Source organism: Accipiter gentilis, chromosome 3 (genome assembly GCF_929443795.1).
Source record: "Accipiter gentilis chromosome 3, bAccGen1.1, whole genome shotgun sequence".
In the NCBI taxonomy this organism is placed as follows: Eukaryota; Metazoa; Chordata; class Aves; order Accipitriformes; family Accipitridae; genus Astur; species Astur gentilis.
In genome coordinates, this window is record NC_064882.1 from 19,005,853 (window position 1) to 19,021,944 (window position 16,092).

At 36.7% G+C, this 16,092-nt stretch overlaps 1 protein-coding gene across 9 annotated transcripts in view; it reads right to left on the bottom strand.

Annotated features, from left to right (window-relative positions):
- DCUN1D4 (defective in cullin neddylation 1 domain containing 4) overlaps positions 1 to 16,092 on the bottom strand; it is a 45,518-nt gene that overhangs the window by 14,533 nt on the left and 14,893 nt on the right. For 4 of the 9 annotated variants that reach the window (XM_049831117.1, XM_049831133.1, XM_049831159.1 and 1 more), the window contains exons 4-5: positions 11,928 to 12,042; positions 2,093 to 2,184 (exon numbers count right to left, since the gene is read on the bottom strand). In XM_049831117.1, coding sequence (XP_049687074.1) covers positions 2,093 to 2,184; positions 11,928 to 12,042 — 207 coding nt within the window. Of the gene's footprint in view, positions 1 to 2,092; positions 2,185 to 11,927; positions 12,043 to 13,321; positions 13,352 to 15,430; positions 15,600 to 16,092 lie in introns of all 9 variants that reach the window. The other 5 variants (XM_049831178.1, XM_049831170.1, XM_049831140.1 and 2 more) reach the window with 4 other exon arrangements.

The window sequence follows — 16,092 nt, forward strand, 5'->3', positions numbered from 1 at the left end:
GAAATTTACCACGGTTAAATGAGTGGATAATGGTTGGCGAAACTCATTTATTGGTTTGAATCTCTACTGTTATCATAAGATCATATCACATAATAATGTGATGCATCACTATACAGTATACAATACATTATCATTCCCAGAATGCCATTCTTTATTGTGTCAAATACTATCTTTATATAAAGTTACCTAGAAAAAAAGACCCTAAATAAAAATCTCGTGCTCCTGTTTATTCATGTTGCTATACCACGGCCACATATTATCTGTATTTTAATAACTTCAGGGGGGAAGGAAGACATAAATTACAGCTATTTCTTTGCCAACATAAAAGGAAAAAAAAGATGCAAAAAATAGATGGTATTAAAATGCACTACTACTAAAACATGCTGTTAAGACATTTGATGTTACATTATATAAGTTACTTCTACAATACTCTATTGAAAAATTATACAGGCATTAAGAATTGTACTGAGCAATTCTATTTTTTTTTAAGTAAATTTTAAGTCTTTGGACTATTTTGTTAGAATTATTTTACTCATGTTTAAAAGGGCTCATTTGGGAAAAAAATTAGAAGCTGAAATGCCTACTTTCATCCAATATAAAGATCACATGTGCAAGAAAAGAGGTTTCATAAAGGGAAGATCAATCTATGTTTTATTATTAGGTGACCTACTATTCTAGAAATAACAAGCTTTAATTATATCTTTTCCCATCTTCTCATGACATCCTCTCACAGTTCTCTGAGTGTACACAGTCTTTAAAAAGACTCATTCTGTAATGTAAAGACACACTAGGAAAAAAAAATGCAGTGTCAACTGTGCATATATAAAGGAGAAGACTTATGAAGCAAAAACACAAAAGAGATTATTCTTTGAAAATTCATTTTTTTAGAATGTTACTCAATACTGTAAACAGAATCACACTCTCTGCTTTTGTTTTATCTTGATGTATGCATCCAATGAAAACCCCAAAGTTCTTTCATATACAGCCTTCCTTTCATCCCTTCTTTCCATGAAAGTCTTGACAAAAATGAGTTATCCCTGTTGCTAGAGTAAAAAAATAAATCAAGCTGGTCAGAAAGGCAGAGAATCTAACAGGTTAGATTTGGCTTGAATTTGTCTGAATCTTCTCTCACAGACTGCCACAGACAAGTAAGATCTCAAAGTATTTAATTTAGTTTATGTGATTTTATTAAAAGAAAAAAAATATTTTATTACATCCAGTTAAGTCACTCTTCATTATGCATAAGAAGTAGAGAAAACAGAACAAGCTGTGAGCAACATTATCCAAGACAGCATCAGAAAACTGGAAGATGACCTTATTTTCTTTGTCAATCACCTCTTTCATTTCCTTTTGGTCTTTATAGTCATAAGAACATTTTTCTCCATACTTCAAGTTCTCCTTCAGAAAACCACGTGTAAAAAAATGAATACAACCACCAACTTCATTATTAAAAGATCATCTTTTGTGACCACAGATCATAATTAACAGTCCTAGAAGTAAAGCCTGAAGAAAGTTCTCATACACAAGGGCAAGAATAAACACTTCAGTCTACCTTCCCTATACCTTGTGATGGAGAACTGTATGAAGACAAGACTAGTATGGGATACGTGAATTTATTCACTTCTTTCCTTGAAACCATAACCATAAGCACCAGATTCACCAGGAACAAAACTAATGTTACCACCTCCCCCACCTTTTTTTTTTTTTTTTTTTTTTTTTTTAATTAAAGACACACTTCTCCTGAAGCATAATACTGTACTATTCAGCAATAACACGGCAGATGACAGACCTTCTAAAGCCAGAGAGGTAACAAAATTTTGGACAGAAGTACAGCTTTAACTATAGATTTGAGTAGCGAGTATACATGTTCCAAAATATTTTAAGTTCTACATCTTCTGTATTCTTTTTATAGAACAAAGACAAAATTGCCCCTTGAACTCTTCAACTTCACGCTACACAGAACGTAAGAAAAGCTTCTTTAAGACTTTTTTTAAAAAAAGCCTCTATATTCAGTCTTGGAAAAGCTCAGTTAATGAAATTTTTATATTCCAGTGTAAATTAAATTAGGAGGAAATTTGCATTTCACCCTTACCTGCATATTCATAGAACCATTCTAAGCATCTCTTACTTGAAAAGACTTCTTCCTCTGCTTTTATTCTAGTTGAATCATATTTTCTATACATACTTTAAAAAAAAAGAGAGAGAAACAAGTAATTAATTCATCAGTTTTTTAAAAGCAATCTTTTAGTCAACAGCCACCGTAAGCAGCAACATTCTTCCTTTCATGAACCAGTTTACCCAACATTCTGTCCTCATATCCAGTCATTTGGGACACTGTTTAACAAAGTAAGAATCACTGAACCTAAACACTGTGTTTGCTCAGTCTGTCATACTTCAACTGATTCGTAACTGTTATCCATGTACATAAAATTTCCTTACAACAAATACAGACTAGTTCAAATTCAACCTCAAACTGCTTTGTGTAAATTCGAGCAAGACTTGTGCACACTATCAGTTACCACAGTCAACTGATGGGTTGCAATTTGGCTGTGGGTCTAAACCTAGAGTAATTCCATGTCACAGTCAACACAGGTCCTACCTGTAGGCACACACATACATCATGCACTTTGAATTATTAACTAAGGAGAACTGCACATACTCCTTTTGCCTCCTCAAAAAATCCTATAAAAGGCATAAAGGCCAAAATAGACACGACTCATGCTTGCATTATTCTGAAGCCAGTTGGTAACACAAAAGAACCACAGAGAACAGGTTACAGGTCCTCACTGACAATAACGCAAGGAACCTCATTCATCACGGGGTAAACAGTTATCTGAAAAGCTAGATCCATAGTGGCCCTTCTCCCCAGAGATGACCAGCAAGGTTATGCTCTCCTTCAACAAGAAGCACAAGGAATTTTAACTACATTCAGGAAACAAGTACCAGGCTCCTCAATTTAACATCTGAAACACCTAAAGCATGGAAGGCATAGCAGAAGTTGATGAGTTATTCCACCCTGTTTACACTTTTCTGAAACAGAGACAATGCCATTTGTGCCTGTTAGAGGAAAGAGACTCAGCAGTCCAAGTAGTTGTTCACTGCTGCATACGCATCCTCTGATCCATTTCTACCACTCTGCAGTAGCTTGGACTCATAAAGGCTGAAAAGAGCCGAGCAACAAATGGCTTAGACTAAAGGACGTAGCCAAGAACGACTCTGTACATGTTCCAAGCATGCAGCCCTTCTTCTTACAGTGTCAAACCCTGCTGGGGGAGGACAACAAAGTGGCTAATTGGTTCAAGGAGAATTCTGAACCAACTTGATGAAATTAATTTTGAGTTGATTTCATCACCATTTTGTTCTTCTAGAAAGACATGTGAAAGATGTCTATACTTATGAGCTTCGAGTACACTGATCCTACTATTCTCCATCTAGCTCAGCTATCAGTTATGAGAAACTAGGTAGAAGTTAAACAGCACACAGATCATTATGTCAGTAATTCAAAGAACTACTTCACGTTTATTGTCATAGTTCCTTTAAAGCAACTAACCATTAGAAAAGTAATACTAGTCAGAGCAAAATGATAAATTGCTAATTGGACAACAAATACAAATGAGTCTCTTCAGAAATTTCAAAGTAGAAAAAAATTAACACTCTACTGAAACACACTGACCTGCAGCAAAGTGAAACACTGCAGAAAAATGCCAGCCATACATGTCTCAAACACCTATATTCACATACCTACAATTTGTAGGGGTCTTTTTTTTAATTTTCATTTTGAAAACACTTTTTCCAATTTGAATTACCTACTTTATATAAGCTTTACTGCAGTTGCAAAGGAACAGGCTGACAGCACTGCCCACTAAGTAAACAACCAAGCTAGAAGGTACAAGTCAGTTGGAACAATTTTATTTTTTTTTTAAAAAAAATAGGTCTGATAACTTAACATTCTCATACTTCCAGAATGAACTGTGATTATGAAAGACCTATCCAGTATTTTTTAGGCTATTCTGAATTCAGAGGAATCAAAAAAATGTCTTGAGTCAAAGAAAGGTGGCATTCTGCCACTTTGGCAAAGGTCTAATTATTCAGTATCCCCTTTTTTGTAGCAAACAAACGTGACAAACACTAACTGGACTACCAAGTGGAAAACTGATTGTAGCAGGAACTAGCCAACATCTTTTATTCTATTCTATTTATTCAAGAAGTCTGGAAGAGCACTGCTGGGACCTAGGACACACAAAGCTAATGTGGTTCCCAAAGATGGACATTTCATCACAGAAGTCAATGTCTTTTCTTAAGAAGGGATGATAACCAAATGCCTTGCCCTGCTTGTTCATGTAACTCAACAACACATGATCTGTCAGTATGTGAGCAGTGGATTTGGGAAGAAACCCTCACAAAACAAATTTATTGACAGCACTCTAGGTCATCCAGGTATTTCAGAAAAAGGATTCCTGCATCTACAAGCGGCAGAGCTAAATACTGTAGCCTGAACCAAGACACCAATGACAGCAGGTGAAAGAGGAATGGTGAACGAGAACGGAAAAAACCCTGCCCTTTTTATACATTCACTGCATCTACACATAGCAAGTTTTCAGTTTTCATAGGACTGACAAGGGACTGAAGTCACTTTTTGTGCTTAAGGCTAAGGTCACTGTTTAGGACCTGAAGGGAACAACAATATTCATTAGTAAGTCCATGTGCCCAACATAAGGCCAAGTAACTCCAAGCAAAACACTCTGACCTCAAACTCATAATTGTTCAAACAGCTCAGTATCTGACCACTGGAGTTTGATTTTTGAGAAACCAGAACTGATAACAGATCTTCCAACCTCTGCCAGTAAAAGAAGTTACTTCACAAAATCAGAAAGGATATAGTCTTGAGCTATCCCAGTCGCTGCTACAAGCTAGTTAGCCAGACATTCATTAAAACTGCAGGTGACATTGTATCACATTTGTAATGAAAACAGACCATGCACGGCCAGGAGCATAAAACCATGCAACAAAAATGGCTGGATGAATCTCAGATGCCTTTCTCTCAACCTAAAGGAACTAATAGCAGATCACATATTCTGCAAGACAAAGATCACTTGAAAAGGAGTATGACAGAAATAAGTAACACCAATGCAGACCCAGTATTAGTGATTTCTCACGCATAAAGATGAAGCCTGTTCTTCCCCTCCTTACTCCAAACACCAAATGAGTTTCTCCCCATAGTCTAGCCAAACCAGCTAGTTCTATCAGCAAGAAACTCCTAATCCCTGAAGTGCTTGGTGAAGCGAGATGAGAGGGAGATACAAGCAAGCAAGTAGACAAGTATCTGATATTACAGCCTAGAACAACTTGGTTCAATTAGCACAGCAAGCCCAACCTGGCAGCACAGGGTAAAGGTGATTCCAAAGACTGCGTCATCTGAATTATCATTAATACAGATTTTATTATCTCAAGAACCATAGGTGCAGAGGAGAAAAACAAAAACTGCCAGAGACATCTAGCATCCATTTTGTATCTTAGAATAATTGTCATATCTTTGGAGTTTCTCTGTATATAGTGCAAGATGATGTGCTTTTTCTTTGTGCTAAGGACAGTGTCTCTTGCTACACAGACAAATACAAACTGCCAGAGCGCACAGGGTAGATATCTGAATACTTTGGGAGGACCAAGCATCTACTGAACAGATCCGAGTTTCAAACAGCAAGTCCTCAACAGCTCACAGCTTCCTCAAGACGACCAGCACCAGTACCTTCAAATAGACACGCAACCATTAAGCCGACCATGTTATAGTTTGGCAATTTGCTTACGCATTGATGGTCCATAAGAGGAACCTGCAGAGTTTCAATCACACACCAGAAGTGAAAGAACATACTGCTCAGAGCCTAGAGGAGAAAAAAAAAAACCACACTGAAAGGGAAAAAAACAAAAAGTAAAAACCCCACAGACACATTCCATAAAGGAAGGGGCAATGAGTATACCTGGTACTTTTTGTACCAGAATTTGTACCACTATCAGAGAATGATCACACTGGAACAGGATTGCTAAAGGGTGTTTTCTTCATCGCCAGTGCTAGAAAGGTGCACACAGAACTTTTTCCCCAGAGTGTCTGCTATACCTATCACTACTGGACAACAGCAAACTCTGAGCCTTTGCATTTAGAATTACCCTTTCATTTCTGAACCCTGAGATGCTGCCCATCAGGAACAGCAAGGAAAAAAAAAATTACCTATGGGCAAAGGGTATATGTTTGTCTCATGTCAGAGACCACGTGCAAGTACAATGACTAAGAAAAATCTTCAATTAAAAAATAATAGTTTTTATTAGGGTAACATGACACTGTCAGTGTCAGGACAGTGACAGCGGCCTTCAAAAAATGTTTCTTTATATTATAACCAGTATCCCCTTAGGGAGCATTTAGGTTTTTCTTTTTAATTATCTCTCTCTAATAGCCATTTTAACTAGAGAGAGGAAAGAATGTGGGACAGGGCAGTGAAAAAGCAACATGAGATTAACCTGCCTAAATTTTATAAAAGTGATTATCAACTACTTAACCACATGTAAATGAAGTTATTTTCTCAGAAATGCTCACATCTCCATCATGACCTAATAGCTGACTCATAACATCCATTTTTAAACTTATCTTTGAAAAATTCTTACGAGCTAGGGAATTGTAATATCCCTGCAATAAAGATGAGACGATGTAGTTTATAATTGGAAGTGCTACAGATAGATGTAAACAAACTAATTTAAAAAAACTGAGTGTCTAGGCCTTTCACATTTCTTTAAATACACTATCATCCATATCTTTTTCAGATTATTTTTCTCCATTCATAACTGATTTGGTGGGAAAGCAAAAGCAGGAAAATTCCATCCAGCTATTATGAGGTGGCTAGGCAAGTCATCCTAAGAGTATGCGGTTGCTGCCAGCAAAAAGAACAAGATCAGGGTAATTCCCTTCAATTTACTGCACTCTTCAAAGCTGGATATCTACTCCTGCTCTGAGCATGCTTCAAATGTACTGGAATTTGTTAGGGCTCCACCTACCACAGCAGCAAGGGAGAAAAAGGAGGCGGGGGGGCAGGGAGACAGTGGGAAGAAAGAGAAAAAAGGTACAGTTTATTATTACAGTAAGTCAAAAGTTAACCCCTCATGAAGATCTACAGCCTGCTAATTTCAGATGGTCAGTGTGGAGTGATGAAAACATCAAGAAATTTACCAACAGTAGCTTTGTTTCTATGCAACCAGAACTTATTCAAAACCTTTACCCCATTTTCTTTAAGCTTCAAAATGAGTAACTAATTGCTTTCAGATTATTTATATTTTGAAAGATGCAAACTTTTGATTGAAGAAGATGCCCCCTACTACTTCGATTCATTCTAATTTATTAATTTAAAATTTTGGCTGAGAATTTTCATCAGTAGAGCACAATGAAAGTATTTTTATAAAGCCTTACCTATTCATTCACAATTATGATTTTAGCAATAGTTTCATAAATACTGTAGAAACAAGGGGCGGGGGAAGGGAGAGATGTTTTACAATTTGCAAAGCATGACAAAGACTGCCTAAAGCAACCCTCAGAAAAAACTTACTTGACTGGTACGTTTTATGAATGAGTATGTCTTATCTTTCCCTATTTAAAGGCTTACAATCATCTTTAAACTTTTAAATTAATGTTTTGAACTTCATCAGGCTCACTTAAGGAGCAGTATGTATAACAGCATACATGCTGATAGTCACATGTCCAGTTTAAGTTTCTTCAGAACTATTAAGTGAAGTTCACTGAAAAGGTGTATAAAAAGGGAAAATTACACCTGTGCGTACTTGAAAACCTCTTCTTCAAGGAATAAGGTCTAGACATCTCTGACAGTTGGTAGCACAGGCTGTTTGCATGGGGCAGGACCAAACCAGTTGGTAAACGACAACAAAACAAAAAAACCCTCTCAACACTAAAGGTTCTGTACTAACACAAGGTTAGTACAATCCCATTTTACTTTCCCATGTTAATAATAGTGTGTTGACTTTGTTTTCAAAACTTATGTTTTTCTACCACAGAGGATGGAACTTATTACTCAATAAAGAAACCCTATTTTTCATGTTAACAGGCCCTTATGTGGTCCATACACACATCCAGAATAAATTAGACTCTAGATCTAATTGCTTGAAAACATAATTTTCAGGGAAGCAGATAAATATTCCTAGTTTTCATCCTTCTAAGGTCCAAATATCCATTACTGTAAGATTTTTGTTCTCAGCCTGATTCTGGAATAAGGAGTAGAATTATTTTTTTAAATGAGACTATCAGAAAGAAGAGAAGACATTAGGTTATACAGCTCATTTTCCCCTACAGAAAAAGCCAGTATTTGGCTAGAGACTGTGTAACAGATACACAGCATCAGATATTGCACAGTGCAGACTATATTCTTACCTAGCAAGTATCTTTACATGAAACTTGATTTACTGATTTACCTTTCCTAAGAGCCTTAAGACAGTGATGGAAGAGCAATGTACAGAAAACATATTTTTAACTCCAGTTTGAGAATACCATATACCATAAGACTTTTAAGTACAATACAGTCAAGACTGTGATAGTGAGAGGAAAATACAAACCAACTCTTCAAGTCATTATGTTCTGGCAAGTGTATGCTAAACTGTTTACTTCCAATAGCTATTCTTTAAGATAAGATAAATCTTACTGTGATCCAGAAATGAATACACCAAGTTCTTTTCATTACACATCAGCCAGTATAAAAATTCCCTCCCACTGAAACACTGCACTCATGGTTCAAGGTGACGTTATGAACGTTAATTAACAGAATTCAAGCTCTTATTATATAAGGGTGGGATGCTAAAGAACATGTTTGGAATCTTTGTTTTCTATAATCAGTCTATGCATGAGATCAGCATTTCCAAACAACTTCACTAACAACTAGATTTGTTCCTATAACTTTTTTTCTTCAATAGCCAGTGTCATTATTCCACTAATCCTTCCAAGATGAGGCTACATCCCTAACAGCCTGGAACTGAGGGTGAAGGCTATTACAAGCTCCCTGGTATCAGATGTATTTAAGTTTATGAGTTTAAGAGCCTTTAGAAATCATCTTCTATTTCAGCACAGAGCCCTGATGAAATAAACTTTCTGGAAAGAATACATCTCTCAAAAATATTACTATCATAGTTGAAGAGATTATTGGAACACACCACAAATAGTGAAGACTGAAAATATTGCTCAACAAAACTATCCATGTAAGGATTAAAAAAATAAATCTCCTTTGTAGGAACAAACCAGGAGGAATCATCAATATTTGGTCTCAGGTGTGATAACACCACTAATGATGACACTCCTTTGATAATCTTCAGACTACCTATCATTTTTGCACTGAAAGCAAACAGGAGACTCACAATTACTGGATTTATTTGCTAATGTTGCCCCTATAAGTTTGCCCCTGTAACTGAGAAACAAAAAAACTTACATCATTCCATAAGCATTTGAAGTGACAAATCATCTCTGTTAGGAAATGCAGTCTCTTCTGGAGAGCACACATTGTATTTTTTCATTGCAAGCAGACATTCAAGAATAGACACAGACTACCATTTTTGCTTAACACAGAATCCATACAGGCTAATATCCCTTGAAGGCTTATCCTGAGTTACTAGTATGCAGCTTCTAGGAAGTCTGCCTCTAAAACAGAAACAATGATGAAGAACTGGGCTTAGAAGCCCCTTATTCCATAAAGTGGCATTGCACTATCCATACTGTTTTTATTATGCACAGCATTCTGGGCATACTATGTAAGAGTAAACAGCTTTGCAAATAACTAGGTCTGCTACAGCACACTGCTGTAAAGGTTCCTGATTTCAGATTGATTTCTGCTTGACAAACTGAAATGTCTGACCTCCAAAGACCAAACATGACAGGCATGAGCTCTGCCTGACAAACAACCATGGAAGTAGCAGACAGTTTACTCTTTGTATAACTTGTTCACAGAAGGTTACAGGGGCATAAGCCAAATCTGAAGAAATCCTTCTTTGAAAGAAAATAAAGCTCCAAGACTACACTGAATGTTCAGCAAATGATTTCATATTGCCAGCCATGCTGACATAAAAACTGTTTTCTTGAAGACCAAAACAAAAGAAACTTATACACTGGGAAGCAGAGAAAGCCCAAAAACCTTTAGAAGGAAGACAGATAAAAATTGGAACCACATCAGAGAAGGATATTCCCCTGTGGCCCATGACTGGCAGATCTGGTTTCACCTCCTCTTCTGAAAGCAGGCTGAGGTCTTCCTTTTAATAAAGCCTTACATAGCAGTAGAATGACAACTAGATCCATTAGTTATAAACTGAAAGGCAGATATAAATAATAATAAAAAAAACTTCAAAGTGTGCTTTCAAAAAGCTCCTAATGATTATTATGTTGTTGTTATTATATATATACACACACTACTGATAGAGTAAGAAATCAGTTTCTCATAAATTTCTTGAATTACATAAATCAGTATCTCTTACTTGCAGACAACCTTACTTTCTAGGGGGTTTGGGTTGTTTTGTTTTACCTTCAGTGTCTTGGCAAAGGAAAGTGGAGTTAAATTTCGTGAACCACTCTACTTCGTTTCTAGAAACTTTCTGTCCTCGTTTCACTTCCATATTGTATGCATATCTCTGAATAAGCTGTAATGTCCTCTATCAACTATTTAGCTTTTATATTTTATTATTTCTGAAAAGCAGTACAAAAATATATTAGGAACATGTACTGCTTTTTTGTTCTTTATAGTGTTATGTATGCAAAGCAATGAAAGGGAGAGTTGAAATCTTCCTTCTTTCTTCTGCATCAACAGATCATTTAATAAATTCCAGTGCAGCTACAGTTGTGCAACCCTATTAAACACAATGGAGTTAGAGAGGCATAACCAGGGGCTTAATTTGGCTACCAGCATTTTTCTGACTCATGCTAGAGAATAAAAAGGAAAGCACCCAGCCTGATTTCAGGCTGACAGTTAGGAGAGAAATGCATCTTTTTACCTTCCTAAAGATACTTGTTATGGAAGCATGTGTTTTCTGAGTCACCGGTAATACATGAATGTAATAGAGCTCAAATTCTACTGACTGACGCAGTGGCAACCAAACTTTCTGGCTGTATACGTCACTTTTCAACGTCAGGACAGTCCTGCACTGATCACGCAGGAGTGTACAGTCCTGTACTCCCACAAGTTCTGAAGTCACTGCACATAAATAGTGACTATCTTGCACAAAAGAAGCACATTTAATGGTTTCTGAATGACTGAGGCTGACTGAACATACACATACTGAAAATCCAACACTTGCAGAAGTCTCAGCTATGCAACACCTATGCCAAAAGAATACACTGCTCGTGCCCGCAGCTATAACCCACTTATGCTTCTGTTGCCCAGAGGGAAGCTGAGCAGCACCACCTCAACCACCACTCCACCACCGGCTATCACCTTGCCTGGGCAATCTTCACCTTTCCCTTACATGATCAGCATCAAATCACTACATGACAGGGAGAGACTATCAGGACTTCAGGTAAGAGCCGAGTGGGCTACAACTAGAGCCACTTTTCTGACAGGCTGTAGATTGAGAATGCCCAATACAGATCTTATGCATGTATAGAGGAAGATATCATTGCATCTCTTAGAAGTTGTTTTTGAACAAACAAGTATGTCTATTTTGACAGCTGGCAAAATAGAGCAAGAAGTTCCCTACAAGCTTCTTGTACAACTCCAAAAAGGCGAGATGGAAACTGAACCTAGATGTGCTTATTAATATCCCACCGTTTGATCACAGGCTATGGTTCCACATCAAGAAACCAAGCAAATTTGAACACCATTTCCATTAGTATTTAAAAACATAATAATATCAGCTGTTGAACTTTAGATATTCCATCAGTCTTAGCTCATGGTAAGATGACATACCCATCATGTCTACTTTTCTTAGCAGATAAATCATCTCCTGCTGCAGGTCTCCTCTTTTTCCTTGGAGGCATCACTTTACTAAAGCAGTCTGATGAACTGCAAGACCGAAGACTTCCTACAGAGGGAATTAAAAACACCAGTACAAGAAATGAAACTGTTGCAGACCAGTTAAACTGTGTCCACTAATAGGCATATTACAAAGGGAAGGGAAGGGAGGAGGTTAGTGGATTTAAAGATTACAAAAGAAATGTCTCCTTTCAATAGCAAAATCCATCTCACTTTTACATGGTGTTCTATGACCAGATTTCAGTTAAGGCCAAAAGTACTATACCAAAATGTACAGCAGTTCTAGTGCTACTTCGGTCTAACAAAAGGCAAGAACTGAGACTACCCTAAGTATTTTAAGTCCTCAAAAAGGCATCTTTATTTTTAGTCATTTATTCAAATCAGAACTTCTAAGAGTCATTTGTTACTGTAGGAAATACAGACGTGACTCAAAAACTAGAGCACCTACCTCTAAAAAACAGAACCTTTTTATTTTTAAGCCCCAAGTTTTTTGTGATACAGAGAGCAAGGGGTAGGAAAGATTTTGTTTGTTTGTTCTTTGGTTTGGGGTTTTTTTTGTTTCTTTTCTTTCTTTTTTTGGGGGGGGAGGGGAGGGGGGGGGCACTTGGGTGGGGAAGAGACATTCAGCAACCACTAGGGGAAAAAAAAAAGTGGCTGGCTGTATCATTTGAACTGGACAGTTCTCAAAGAATGAAGGTCCCCAAGTAGGAAACAGCCAATTCAAGACACTGATGCAAATCAAGTGGCAGTCTTTCCCTTCCCTTCTCTCAACTACATACTCCTATGTCTCTGGTGACTCTTCAGTGTGCCATTCCAGCTCACCAAACCTGTAGATAATTAACCCAAGCAAAAAAGAATAACAACTTTCTGTATATTAGCACAAGAAAGAGCACAGGACCAGCCCTTTTGACCACAGCAAGTCGTTAAATTGCCTTTGCTGTCTCATGAAAACAGTAGGCTAACACTCCAGGCAAAATTTTGTCCTACTTTCATACACTGAAGACCACATTGACACCTGAGAAAGGTGTGTGTAAGAGCAGCTCAAAGAGCTATCAAAGCTCTAAGTGTTATGCAGAGAAATTTAAAAGGAAAGGAAGAGAGAGGTGAGGTACAAAAATCCAGCCGCAAAGCGATGCCAAGGAAACTTGCAAGAAAATACGAAGAACTCCAGCATGCCTAAGCTACCTTCTTGATGCCCACAAAATCTTTTATTTTAAATCACAGCACAGAAGCAAGCAATGAAACTTCTACTTTTTGACACCAAGGGAGCAGACTGAAATCATAGAGGCCCAATTCCCAACAAATACTAACAGCAATCATTTGCTTACCTATTCTTCGTATCTTTGAAAGTCTCTCTCCTGTTATAGGAGAAACACATGTAAGGAACCTTACAGCCTCACAGGCTTTGCTACATGTACTTTATTTTAAACATGCACTGAAACTATTATGCATATGAAACTATGGATTATTCTAGTATTAGGCAAGATGTTCAAACCAGTTTTTACATCAAGGTGAACTAATTTGGTTTCAACTAAAAAAGCTTTTGCACTTAGTATGCCTTCTTTGGTCTTACCTTTATATTAATTTCTATTAAGAAGAAAATTATCTCCCTAGTTCAAGAAATACTCTTTACAGTTCAAAAATCCTTCCTATATATTCTGTGGGTTTTTTGGTTTTGTTTTGTTTTTTTTTTACCCTGAAGCTCCCCCATGCCGGTATCCTCCCAGGAAAGTATGGCCATACCCACACTATCTTTTAGAAAGAAAGTTTTAAGAGTATTGTAAATTCAAATTATAATTTAACTAGTTATCAAAAAACTTCAAGCATTATACTCCATAAACTACTATCACATGAAAGAAAAATAATGGTTGTGTCAGAAGAATATACTTCTAGAAGCACTGTCCAGAATATGTTACAAAAGGAAATTAACAATAATGTTATTTACCTTCTCACCAATATCAGATATATTTGAAACAGGTAAGCCAGAGACCATCAAAAACTCACAGTATGCCCGATGCACTTAACTAACCAGATTAAAGAAACTAAGGAACCTGACCTGCTCAATGTTATTTGTTCCATCCTGCAAATTAATGATACTGCAAAATTGTATTTGGGTAAGTTATTGGAAGTGTGATGATTTATGGCTTTTTTAGATCAAATTTCTAAAGACTCTGCCAGCATTTTTTTAAAACCTACACAAACTAAAAACACTTAAGATGACAGCAGAACTTCACAGATGGCTAGAGACAGCCAGCAGACTCAGACACACGCTAAACTTAACAAATGAAAACGTATCCTAATTAACACCTTGTTTTGGAAAATATGTATGTACTTGAGTACAACCTGTAGCTATCTCATTCCTTTGAGAGCAATTTGATTATTTTTAAATGCCTTTCTAATTAAAAAAAAATAAAAATCAATCTATTTATGATGGCCACAGGCATTGGATGCTGGTAAAATGAAAGAAAACCCACCAACCCACCCTCCCCCCACCAGGGTTTGTCCAGTTTACTGGTTATTTGATTGGGAAAATAAATATGCAAGGCCTCTGTGAAAAGAGAATCATAGCAAAAGATGAAAATAAAATAAAGTAAAAATAAAACAGTTATAGAACAGGAAAATAATTTTGTCAGATCTGCAACCCCATACAAACCAAAGAATTTAACCCAAGAATTCCTGCTTTTAAGTCTTTTCCTCATTAAATGCTAGGACATTTTTAGGAAGATCGCTGAACTTGTTTTAAAGGCTTAAAGTTATAATAGAATTCACCATAACCCAATTTCTCCAATAACTTATACGCAAAACTTGTACCCTTTCTTGGTTTGAATGTATCTAGTTGCAGCTCTCAAACTGACAGAAAACAGAAGAAAAGAGATAGCTCAGAAATTGTTAAGTGGCTATTAAATGCACACATATACCGCCTTCATGTACAAACACACAGAGACACCAGCTGGACAAACATATTGCACATGCTTTCAGAGATTTAACATCTTAATAACTGAGGCCTGGACCAAGCCTTCACTATGTTTTAACTGTTGAATAATCTCTAAACACAGTATAGGAACATTACTTTAAAAGTATTTCCTTTTGTTAATGGACTCAGTACACTGAATTTGAAGGGCAGTTATAATTTCTCTGTAACAAATTCTGAAAGTTAAACCAACAGAATATTTCTATCTTTTATTTCCATCTAAACCTAAAACCTATCAGAGTTTGGGCGGTTTTTTTGCTTAAATTCTTGCAATTTCTTATTTTACAGTATAGCTCACCAAGTAGCATCAATATTAACCTTTCCTACACAGAGCTTTCTAATTCTAAATGTAATTTCTAGGTCTAGCCTTTCACTACTAATTTCACTTCTCAAAGGTCTGATCATCTGCAAACGAACATGCAGCTCCCTCTGACTTCATGCAAAGTTTAACAGGAACTTTACTTACCGAGTGCAGCTTCTCTGATGTGATTATCTTCAAAGTTTCTTACTCCTGGGTCTCAACTCAAGATTGGCAGAACCTTCCTAGTTCTCACTGTTTTTTTGACACTTGAAGCTAGCATTTGCAAGGTAGAGCCTCCAAATGGCTGCTGAATAGGCCACCATCAGCCAAAAGCCTGCCGAGTATAAATGTTGTTTGCCAAACATTCTATTCAGTACTTCCAAATTTGCAGGAGACAAAGCTACCAAAGGAAAATATCAACTCAAGAGCTAAAATCCACCCTAAGAAATTTAAAACAATATGCAAGATAATCACCACAAGAGAGGGACACTCCTAGAATAGGAACAAAACCGGAACAAACAAAAAAGAAAAACAGAGGTCAATAAATAAGAATTCTACAAGCTGTGTCCCTACAGAAGTGATTTACAGACATGTAATTTTCACCTTCTCTCTAGATAATGCCTGTGAATAATCCTGCTCTTCTGATGCTTAGGTAGAGGGATGTTTCAAAGGAAAAATAATTAGAAACTGTGAAAGCTGAAGCAATTGGAAAGATATAGCTGCTTGCTTAATGATGCAACAAGACCACCACAAGCACAGTTAACAATCATAATTTTTCAGATACAAGATGAGAAAACTAAGATACTCATCAAAACATCAAATAGTTT